Consider the following 12,270-nt stretch of genomic DNA (forward strand, 5'->3'; position numbering starts at 1 on the left):
TGAGTTAGGTGCCTTGTTATGTATGAATGATTCATAGGTCAGTGGTTTTTCTACCTTTTCAGTTATCAAATCCCACAGTGACTGTTCCAGCTGGTCTTCATGTCACAGTTTAGTCTCAGTTTATGGATGTTTGTTTTCAACCTGTTACAACTCATCTGACTTTTAAATTTCTGATGGAGTTTTAACTGATGAACACACACAGTTACATGTGTGAAATGTTCACATTAATTAAAATACACCATCCACTAGTTTCTAGATTCCTGCTGTGTCTATAGGACTGCCGAGGTTCACCATGTTCTGGCTCCCTCTTATGGCAGGATTTGGTTGACATATATTTGGAGAATAGAAAAAACATAAAACTATTAAAATACAAATGTCATGCAACTGGAAGTCAAATTTCACTTTACTTGCCAAAACCTGGGGCCTCTTAATCACATGCCAAACTCTTGACAACACATGGATGTGAAATCATTTCATTAAAGCAAGGTCAAGCAGAGGTTTATTTCCATCAACAACTCTGGACATTATAAAAATAAATAGATGATTCACAGTCAGTGGATTGTAATACAAACTGTTATCAAAATTATGTATCAGCCAGAATGAAAAACTGAACACATGCATAATCACCATTCCATGAACTTATACATGTCCTGAATACGTAAGAACAAAATCCTTTTTGTCAACAGAACTGTTTGGGGAAATATAAAATCATCATTCAAATCAGACAGCTATGCAACGTGAATATGCTTCTTTCCATAATTGCTTGACCCAGACTGTTCAGTGACCGTCTTCCTGCTCCAATCCATGCTTTTCAATGTAGCGTCTGGAAGAAGGGAAAAGGAAAAGAAAAAGATTAAATACAGCTTTTATTTAGCATCATAAAAGTTTAATAAACACAACTACAGATGCAACTCTGACACGTCCAGACTCACTGTGATTGTACAGTTGTGCTCTTATTAGGGTCTAAGACCACGCTCATGCCAAATTATTTTGACTTTTAGGTAATAGTGGCGTGAAGGGAGAGAGGAAAAAAAAAAAAAAAAAAAAAAAAAAAAAAAATTTGATTCAGCACCACAACAGTATTTTATTATCTTGATATTTTGCATGTTCATCAGGCGCATCAAATATCTATATTTAAATAAATTCAAATACTCTGGTAATACGACAAACAAGAGAGCTCATCTCATGCCCCACCATCCAGAGATCATGTTTGCCAAGCAAACTTACATTAAATCGGCTCAAGCAATAAATAAAATCACTGGACACGCACGTCCGAGCTCAGAGCAAGCTAAAACCTCAGTCTCACAAGTTAAAAAAAAAAAAAAAAAAAAAAAAAGGGTAATGGCACTGACATACTCAGTCATTGCTTACATAGTTACCAAAACATTTAGTGCTACAATTGACACCAATGCTCACATAAGATTTCTTCTCTTACGATTTCCAGCTTTATTACCTTTATTTAAAAAAATGCACTGATGTATTTTCAGCCACATGGGGGCAGCACAACAACCTTTAACAAAATACTAACCTATTACCACAACACAAAGTTTGTATAGCAGATGTGTTTGGACACAGCTGCACTCATGAGAAAATCCAGCAGACTCACAACAAAGTTAGCATTCATTTGGAGTCATCCCTCTGGCTTTTATTAGACTATAAATAAAATTATGCTAATGCTTCACCGTGTTCATCAGTGTCTTTCCGCTGTAGGTTTTGCCAGGTACCGTTTGTTGATAATTTGTTCTCCAAAATTGAGTTTAGAGATGTGGATGTTGTTTGTCAAAACAAAGTTGTGGAATTTAAATTTGTAAAGACACTTTCTGTTTTGCATACGATCTGTGCTTGGTGTTGCTCGAATACTGTGAAGAATCAGAAATGAACAACACACTCAACCCAAAGCAAGAAAATCTCAAATCAAATGAATGTTGCATAACTTCTCAGCCCTGAACAACGAACAACCAAACAGCTTTGGCTGCTCTCTCAGGTCTCTTATTAAGATGAACTGAACTGTCATGGGGTATTATTACAAAGTCCAGAAACACTTGCTTAAAGCAGTAAAGATAATAGTTACTAGAAAAACTCACCTTCGTGCAAAGTTATACAGCGCTTCTTTTCTTTCTTGGAGAGACAAATGTCTGTCGGTTGGTGATTTCCCAAAAGTTTTGGCAGCAGGCTATGAATAAAAACAAAATGGAATTTAAAAAACAAAAACAAAACAAAAAAAAAAAAAAAAACTGCAAAAAACAGATATTCTTATTAACATTCATGTACACAGATAAGCCAAAACTAACAGAAGACACTAGGGCTCATTATATTGTACGGATGTATCTGAGGGTCTGGGATGTGCAGTCTTAAAAAATAAGGAGACGGCCGCTTCACGTCTCACTGATTTTGACAGCATGTGATGGACCGACTGCATATTGGGCTCCTTTACTATAAATAATATCTTAGTGATTATTATCATGCAGTGCAGCTAAAATGTAAGGTAAATAGTGTGATAAAAAGGCACTGATATGGAGCTTATGAGATCAAAAGATCAAGATCATCTTCTCGTACACCTCTGGACAGCTTGTGCCTTTTATGGACCTTTTCGGTATCACTTCATAAATAATAATTTTTTACCCAACTTATTAGAGCCTGACAAATACATGACTTTTTTGCCTGGTACCAATAATTCAATGATTTAAATTTGACAGGTTGTCCTCTTATCATGTTTTTCTTTCAGATGCATCAAACGCAAACAGATTAACATTTGTTAGATGTAGTTCCTTAGTTGCCCGTTTACAGTCTTCCTGACTTTACAAGCTGGTTGTTGTGTTTGTGGTGTGCCAACAGGGGAGTTGCAGAGCGCCCTCTGATGGGCAAACTTTGCAATTTCAACATTCATAACATCACTGAAGGCTGTTTCTCCTGTTCTTTCTTTACTTTTTAAAAATGTTGTTTATGACTATTACAAATGCAGATACCAACAGATCACCAAGTAGCTTATATCAGTCAATGATATTGACCCGTAAATTAATCAGATGTGCTCTATAACTTCAAATTGTCTGGTTAAATTCTAGGAAATAGGCCTTATCAAACCTTTAAGGTGGAAGCAGGACCAGAAGAATAGGAGCTGATCTTGGAAGGGCCAAAAGTCGAGATCCCCGCTGCTTCCATTGATGTTTCCTCCTTGTTCTCCAGCAGATTTGTAATGGTGGTGTCAACACAATTGGTTTTTGCTATACACAATAAAAAGAACAACTGTTAGTGCATGGCAAATGAATCTATCATTCTTTTTAAAGGACTTCTTACAAAGTGAAAGTGTGACAGAAGAGCTCAGGTGCAGAATGAACATAAAAGTGTATTCCAAGAAAATAGATGTGGTAGCCAAATGTAAGTGTACCTAAATCCTTTGTGATGACATTCAGTGGAACATGGGGCAACACGTCCTTCACCTGCTGAGCCATCTTAGCAATCCTGCGGTCATCTGTGCCCAAACTCATGAATCCAAGCCCAATAGAACCAGGTGTTACACCTACATTTAAAAAACAAAACAAACAAACCTCCAATCAGCTGAATCTCCCACATGGACAGAGTTGATGTTGAATCATGTGACCGACTTACTTGTGGTTGTTTGTGGAACAATGCGTCTTGTCCTTTTGATGTGCTCTGCTTTATCAGCTTTAGTGATTTTGGTGGCGACCAAGCCAAGCTCAGCAGCTAGCAGCTAAACAAAAACACACAAGCAGAAAGTGGGAACTCACATCTGCTATGCATGACGTTTTGCAACACAACAACAAAGAGATCTGTGTACAGGTGCAAGGCTTCATAACTCTTACACATATCACACACACGCATATTTGTTTTTACAATTACAAATATAACTCATGTGCATCCAAGTGGCACACGCTGTTCTTACCTCCTGGACTTTGTTGGCAAACTCCTGTGTCGACTCGCCATCTTGTCTGGATACTGTTGGGAGCCAACTGGGATGGAAACGAAACACAAAAAAGCAATGCTAAGAAGACAATCTGAACAATTAGAGCAACAGAAATACTAAGAATCAATAGAAGGTCTTTTCAAAAACTCAGACCAAAAAAACCAACCAAAACAAAAAACAAAAAAAACAAAACAAAAAAACAAAACAAACAAAAAACTTGCTCATGAAAGCAATATGATTTTGAAATGCACATTCATTAATCAGAAGTCCTGGCAGGAGCATGAGCCTGAGGAGGGTAGTTTGTGCCAAAAATTCAGTTTTTTGTGTTTTTTGGATTTTACATAACAATCTCCACAAAACCAGGTTAGGGTAAAAGAAATGAGACCTACATTGTGAAAAATGTGGCTGCAGAAAAAGATAGAAATAATGACACAAATTATTTAGTACCTTACATGATACACTGTCCATGGAACAAAAAATGTCCATAAGAGCTCCGTCAGCCAGCTGGACTCCGGTGTGCTCTGTGTACAGACAGGAGGTAATCGTGTTGTTAGATTACTTTGGTGTGCAGTCACATCATTTCATCAGCTCTTTTAAATGTCACTTTCATTCTAAATGTGAGTTCAAATGACTTTACCAAAGAGATCAATGGTCTGGTCACCCGTAAGGCCACAGGTTGGATGGATTCAGTCAGTGAGAAAGGCCAGGAGCTGAGAGAAAAAACATATATAGATATTTAATATAGTAGCTGGTTGGCTTTGTGCTGTGAGCCAATAACAATTGATTTTATTGTTAAAGACATTCAGGATATGTGCAATTAGTCAGCTAAGCATTTAAAGGCCAATGCCTTTGGTAGTTAACATCAGCAACATAGTGAACGGGTGATTCTGACATGGCACAAAGGAGGCGCAGCCTAAGAGTCTGCGTTAGGTTCCAGTAAAAGAAGAGTATCAGAGACTGTAAAGAAAAGCATGGCAATAATCACAACCTCATTATAAAGTGCAACTCCCAGCTTCTCTGGTTTTCATGTGCATCTCCACTGAGGATACAGTACACTTGTTTCAGTCTTACTCGAATTAACTATAGAAATGAATCAATTTAGCAGCTGTTTTCACTTCCTTGCACTAATTTCCCTACAACTCTAGAGGGAAATTAGTGGGGGAGACTCAACCGCCAAAGTAATTCATCTCTATCTCAATGTGCCATGAAAGAGGGATGATAATTTGTCGCTGGCTGCATTAAATCACTGGGTATGGGTAAGAGGCCAAAACCGTCCCAGGGTGCTGATGAATTGCAAACACTTGCTGTGTTATCGGAGAGTTCTTGTTTATTACCGTACAGTAACATGTGTACAAACGTCACCTGAATTTGAGAAGACCGGCGCGGCCATTTGTGGTGTCCTCTTCAGGAAACAGGAGCAAAGGTGTGGTGCCTTCAGCAGAGCAGTAACTCTGCAGAGACTCTCCTATGGCTCCGGAGCCTGCATGGATTTCCATGAAGCCTCTGGCCCAGCACACAAAGCCTGTGGAGCCATCTAACTGGGGCTGATAGGCAGAAAGAGACGGGTCAAATTCACCACATATTTACTATATTTAAAATACATTAAAGTACACAGGATCTTCTTTTTTCAACTGACAGACCTTGAGAATAGATCAGGTATATTATAACATGTGTTAATGCACCAGCACAATCTTGCCTCCACGCACAGCTCTCTCAGGGTCCTGTCACAGCATTTCACTGAGATTAAGGTGCATTGCAACACCTTGAGAACTGAATTTTTCAGTATATCTGTTAGAGATTTGTTCCTGTGCCTGGGATCATTGTCCTGTTGCATAACCAAATTTGGACCAAGCTTTAGCTGTCAGACAGATGGGCCTCACATTTGACTCTAGAATACTTTGGTATACAGAGGAGTTCACGGTCGACTCATTGACCATGCAGTGGTCAGAGAGACTGAGCATGGGGTGAATTTGCTGGGACGTCCACTCCTAGAAAGACACATATCTGAATGCTCCAGACCAGCAAACTGCCAAACACCTCTGCTTTTATAGAGGTGCTCACAGCGCATCAAGTGCATTTGATTAAAGTTACCTGACTGCTAATTACCAGCTTAATTCCTACAAAAGTTATAATGGAATGCAGACAACTGAAAACTTTCTTCTTCACAGGACTGCATGTAGTGTCAAATTGTATTTATGTCCAAGCCATGTAATGCAATGATGTCACCATAGATTTGTTAATAGGAGGGCACTGATGCAATCAGCACACTGATATATTACACTGAATCCCTGAATGTGTAAAATATGCTGCATGACACGGTTGAGTCAGGAAAAACGTTTAAGCCAAGCACTCACTGTGCTGCAGGGGGTCAGGAGGTTGATAATGTTGTGGTCAAACTCTGTCACATGATTGCATATGTACAGCTTGGTGTTTTTGTCTCTGGAGCGGGGATTTTTCTGTCTCACATGCATCCCCAGCACCGAGCACATAACCCTCACAACAAATCTAGAAGCAAAGAAAAAACAAACAAACATGATGTCAGCATTTTAACATATTTGGCAACAGGATAGTCCTCAATAGTGTAACACTGCGTGTATAATTTACCACAATATGCAATACGTACAAATATCTTTTTTCTTAACTGCTCTTATAGCCTCCAGGGCATGTACATGCTTTGGTTCTTTAATCATGCAGTCACCACCTTTCTTCAAACTAAAATTACAGTGTGCAAAGTACAATTACCTTCCACTGGCCTCAGTAGTATTTACTGTGGTTAAAGTGAATAAACTCTGACAAAAAATTACAGTTATTTTAATGGCACAGATGCCATGTGTGTTAGCATTAACTGCTATTGTTATCCCTTATACTACAATTTCACCTCAGTCATTATTGTCACACACACACAAACATGATTACAAGTGACACACAAGACGACTCAGCTACAGATTTGGTTACCGCTGACAGTAAAATGTGGTATTGGAACACTTTTTCAACACTTGCCTTCTTATAAAACTCTCTGGAAGTGCACAGCTGACCAGGAACACATGAACACCAATAAAAATACGTATGAACATTAAAGAAATGCCGACTGGAAAGTAAATCAGCAACAGCAGAAGAACGACAGCATCTTTGGGAAACCTGCACAAAAACAGAGCAGAATCAAAAAAATGACATTTGGAATAGAAAACACAAAAGAAAAACAAATCTAAATGTAAATTAGAGAATTTAAGTGATTTCCAGGGGAGCTGTAGCAAGATTGCTTTATCCTGTGCCGATTATATTTCAAATGAACCAACACATTTTTAGCCCTTTTTTATTTCCCAATTTCAAAATATACACCTCACCATCAGCCTCAAAAATACCGTTCTGTGATTTGAATGACAGCATCTTTCACAACCTACTGATCTTCTTCCTTTTATTACTGGATAAATGTGCACTGAGCCATAGCATGAACTCACATCAGAGTTTAACCATTTCACTCTATTGTTATTCAACTATGCAATGATATCCAATGATACAATACTGTGAAAAAGAGCCATCCATAATCTGTTTATGTTTTGATACGAAATGGTTATAGGTAGGGATGGGTATTGATAAGATTTTCACGATTCCGATTCCATTTAACGATTCGATTCTTTATCGATTCTTTTTAAAAAAGGAGAACACTAAAGTCGATTAGCTTAGAACTTTGTTTTACATTTTCTCTTTGAACAAGATAGAAATTTAGGAGTAACATGGCCTTACAAACCCAACAGTAAGATTTTAAGAGATCCAGCCTACGGCTCTTTGATGGGGTGTCACAGGGTCCCCAGGAAAAAAAAAAATTGTAAACGTAAAATAATAAAATAAATATTCTTCTGTAGCAATAACAAAGTGTAACATAAATTATTCTGTAGCAATTACACAAGAATATCCAGTAATGTCCCTGCCTACAATTAAACACATTCCGAAAATCGGGGGCATCTGCTGTGGCAAATGGGTGCAAGCCTTTGACCACAAACTTAGTCACTGCTCGGTGACATTCGTCTATCCTGGCCTGAAAGGAGACGCTACCGGTAGACTGCAGCGAGAACTGCCAGCATCTGAGCCAGACTCTGCTAACATAATATGCACTGTTAGTTGATTATTTACCTGCCGCATTAACGGGAGAGGACGTGCAAACGTTACCGCTGCTGCTGGGTTGAGATTCACGAGTCCAGAATGGAATTAAAAACACGACATTCATTTAAGGTCATCGCGTGTTTTGTGAGCAAATGCTTTTGCATATTCGTAGTGTTTCCTCCCTTAAATGAAATATCTACTTTGCAAGTATTGCAAGTTGCCCTGTTGTCATCCGTTCTCGTAAAGTATGACCAAACTTTTGAGCGTTTGAGCCGCCGTGTTTCCTGCCAGGTAAATGACGCTCCGCAACGTAGTGACGTCATTCGGGGCGACTGGAATCGATAAGGGAATCATTGGCAAAAATGGCAAACAATTCCAAGGTTCTCAACAAGAACCGGTTTTCGATACCCATCCCTAGTTATAGGTGCAGGTATTTATTGCAACATGTTCAAACACACACTGAAATCCAGTACGTAAATCAAAAACAGAGTTTGTACAATTCCAAGCTTTCCTATTGTTTTCCAATCTTCTAGGATGACATTCAAAGCTCTTCTCTCTGTCAAGATGAACCATCACTTCTAGAATAGTGTTGAGGTCTGGGGTCTGTGGAGGCAAATTCATGCTTGATGGTAGAGCTGGGCGATAGAACGATAACGATATGTATTGCGAAATAACTTTTTCTCGATAGAAAAATTAAACTAATGCGATAGACCTCACCGCTCTTGTCCTCTTAAAAAAAAAAGAAAAGAAAAAAAGAACAGACAATTCAAATTAAGTAGCGCAGAGCCGAACCAATCACAGCCGCAGCGTCACGTCACATGACTTGTTACGTACAGCACAAGTGCCAAGCCGCACGTGTGTATTTGTTTGGGAAGCAGCGGTGCCGCCCGGGTAACGGAGGAAATGAGTGTGCCGACTAGAAAAATCAACCGAGCGTGACCGAAGGTTACCGAAGAGGAAACAGATGATGGTTCCAATGCCGGAGAGATTGTCGAACGGAAGAGCCAGAGAAGTTCCGTAGTGTGGAGGTATTTCGGTTATTTCAAGTCTGACAAAAACAGAGTAGCGCGCACGTTAAATTGTGCCGAAAGCAAGTCTGGAAATACAATAAAGCGGTGCATGCTCAATCTCTGACTGGAAGCGCTAATTCGTCATTCGGCTTTTGTCAGACTACAGTAACTGTTAAAACTGTTTGAAAAGCTAAGCTATACAACAAAGAGAGATTGAGAATTTTCTTTTAGTTCTCAGTTTATTTGATATTGACAAAAGTTACTCAATTTTGTCTTTTTCTGTAACAAACTAAGATTTATTTTTAGAATTAATATTTTGTTTCTAAGTGGAATTGACAATTTAGTCTGTTTCATTTGTTCTATTTTGAAACTTAAACACTTTAGTGGCTGCCTTTTGTGTAGTTTGCAATATTTGCCTTTATTTATCTGAAAAAGTCTCATGTTCCTTGAGTACATCTACCCTGTTGAACTTATTATGGGAAATAAATATTTAAATCAAAACAAGCTGCTGATTATTTCACATTTTACTTGTGAGCAACGGCACATTTAAATCTTACAAATATAGTTATTTGGCTTATATCGTGATGGATATCGTTATCGCCTGAAATGGAAAAAAACATATCGTGATATGAAAAAAATCTTATATCGCCCAGCTCTACTTGATCGTATTCCAATTTGTGCTTTTCTATTCAGGTATGTTTTTACTGTGTTTTTCATGTGGCTGCAGACACTCACTGTTGTAATTCTTTCCTGTTCATACTGAAGAGGAGTTGAACCAAAAACGTGGATTCATTACTCCATCATCCCGCTGTCCTCCACTGATCTTGTGTAATTTTCATACTTCATCCTTTTCTCCTCTTTTCCCTTCCTTAAAAAAGGCTTCTTGACAGCGACCCTTAGACTGAGACCATTTCCAATGAGTCTTCAGTGAACAGTAGCTGGATTAACTAAAGGGGCAGATGTATCTCTCAGGTCCTGTCAGGTCTATGGCAGATTTTTTTCCCTGTTTCTTAAGGACTGTTTCCTGTTTCTCAAGGACATGACTTTCAGACACTTGCCGTAGATAATTTTTTTTAAGCCAACCACTTCATCTGTCCCCCTCTTGTCCAGTTTCCTCATATTTTCATGCTAGCAGATCTCGGCATGAAAATTTGAGGAGAATCACCTTTTTCTAGAAAACATATTATTCGACATCTGCCAAACTGTTATTTTTGACATTTTTCACAGATTCAACTAAAGAAATGGGAACATTTTATAGTTTTTTTCTTTTATAGACTGCAAGTAAAAAAGTGCCAAAAGATACAATGTAAAATTACTTGTTTTTGTTACCAAGTTTTCTGTTATGTAAAGATACAACATCATCCCTTGCATTAGGTGCTTTTTGTTGTTTGGGTCAACTGCAGGGCCAGATGCATCTTTCAGGTCCTGTGACATGACTTTTACTGGCTCATCTGCTGTTGATAATTTTTAAAGCACTGCCAATTCTTTTGTCCTCCCCTTATCCAGTTTCCTAAAAACAAATTAACTGGACACTGCACACTATAGTGTGCTGCAATATGTTACTGCAATATGCCAAATTTTCAGCAAATAGCACTTTGGGAATCACCTTGTTGTGACAAAAGTATTATATTACATCTGTCAAACTTTTATCTTTATGTTTTTGTGACAGACTGCTGATAACAAAGTAATTTAACATTGTTTTTTTGCCAAGCTGTCTGCTATGTGTAGACACAACACTGTTTTAATTCCTGAATGAATCATAGATCAGTGTTAAGTGGTCCGTTACAAGGACTGGACTGAAAATGAGTGAAAAGGCAGCAAGAGTCTAAAGAATAACGTTGAAAGACCTTCAGAAATCCTGGAGAACCGATGCTCAAGACCACTTAAAAAAAAATTACAATCAAGTCTGACGTTATGAAAGGTGGCTCGAGGCACAGTACTGTACACACGTTATGAAAACCAATTGCAGAGTTAGAGCTGCTTTTGTTTCAGCGTTTTTACCAATATTACACGTGTCACTACTCGATTCCCTCTGCAGTCAAGCGCAAGAGAACATTTCGAAACCTCATAAACGCTCTAGTCGTCATTACCACTGTCTACAGGCCTCATGTCCGCCCTCTATTCAAGTCAAAAACACTTTAGTATTGAAGTACACAACGACAGCTACTTTTGCTGTCAGTTATTTTCTCCCCTTTACACGCGCTCAGATATAATCTCTGACTTTTGCGTCTAGATCAAAAAAATTTAAGTCTCTTAAACTTCACTCTTCGTTGTCACAAGGCAAGCAGTGAATACATGAAACCAACAGACATCTAAGATTAGCTAGTTCACGCATTTCATGCTGCAACTGATCGGCGTGCTTATTAAAATTAGCACTGGACAAGGTTTCATGTCAAACGCTATCCATGACTTGTTTACTATAACGTTGCCAGTATCGGCTATCTAGCTGCATGTTTTCCAGATTATTTAATACATCTTCTACTATACTGGTTAGCTGCCCGATAATAAACGTCGTCGACGCCATATCCTCTGTGTATTTCTTCAACGCTTATTGCGCTAATTAGCGCTAAGTGAAGGTTAACCGAGCAGTTTACACTACTTAGCAGTTAGCTGACTTACCGACGAAAGTCAAACATGTCTTCAATTCCCCGAGTCTCCATGTCTGCCAGTCAGACCTTCAGAGGCTAATGCTAAAAATACAACCTGACCCCTAAATATAAATTAGTCATTACTTTCACGACTGCACCTCTGTCATGCGGTGGGTAAACTGGAAACTGGGTAGCTTTAAGGAGCCGTTAGATTATAGTACAGCCTTTTCAGACCGCTTAAGTACGCGACTTTAAAATGTTAGCTTTGTGGTTAAATAGCGCTAGCACAGATAATGGCTTCAGTCGGCACGACACCACTTCCGGTCCGTTGTTAGAATCCCCTAGAATAAAAGCGCCATCTCTACAAAAGTAAATTTATATAAATAATACTCGTTTCTAAATTCTACAGAAGTGTATAAACTGGGAGTCTTTGTAACCAACACTTCAATTACTTTCATGATTTCATGTAATCTATAACTGTGTGTTCATCTTTATCGGAGTGTCAGGTGCGATACTTTCATAATAAAAGAGCAGCAGAAAAAAATAAAGGAGCACTAAAGACGTCCCCTAAAGGAAACGCTGGTAAAATGTTATAGTATTTTGTCTACCTCTAGTGGCGAAATCTGATCAATTTTAATTTGCAGGAAAC

At 38.6% G+C, this 12,270-nt stretch overlaps 1 protein-coding gene across 2 annotated transcripts; it reads right to left on the reverse strand.

Moving 5' to 3' along the window:
• Positions 1 to 491: 491 nt before the first annotated feature.
• On the reverse strand, positions 492 to 11,924 carry aup1 (AUP1 lipid droplet regulating VLDL assembly factor). 2 transcript variants are annotated; one of them, XM_085368414.1, is made up of 12 exons: positions 11,653 to 11,924; positions 6,923 to 7,060; positions 6,277 to 6,427; positions 5,285 to 5,466; positions 4,560 to 4,632; positions 4,370 to 4,443; positions 3,902 to 3,968; positions 3,607 to 3,709; positions 3,386 to 3,517; positions 3,082 to 3,221; positions 2,085 to 2,173; positions 492 to 823 (listed from the first exon to the last, which is right to left on the reverse strand). In XM_085368414.1, the coding sequence occupies exons 1-12, from the start codon at positions 11,691 to 11,693 to the stop codon at positions 778 to 780; spliced, it is 1,236 nt and encodes a 411-aa protein (XP_085224540.1). In that variant the 5' UTR covers positions 11,694 to 11,924; the 3' UTR covers positions 492 to 777. The 2 variants fall into 2 exon arrangements, with proteins under 2 accessions (XP_085224540.1, XP_085224548.1); XM_085368422.1 differs by lacking the exon at positions 11,653 to 11,924 and adding an exon at positions 9,769 to 11,642.
• Between the last annotated feature and the right edge of the window lie 346 nt (positions 11,925 to 12,270).

The sequence above is a fragment of the Diplotaxodon limnothrissa genome, linkage group LG2, assembly GCF_057381915.1.
Source record: "Diplotaxodon limnothrissa isolate DT_005_m linkage group LG2, D_limnothrissa_male_GT1.1, whole genome shotgun sequence".
NCBI classification, from domain to species: domain Eukaryota; kingdom Metazoa; phylum Chordata; class Actinopteri; order Cichliformes; family Cichlidae; genus Diplotaxodon; species Diplotaxodon limnothrissa.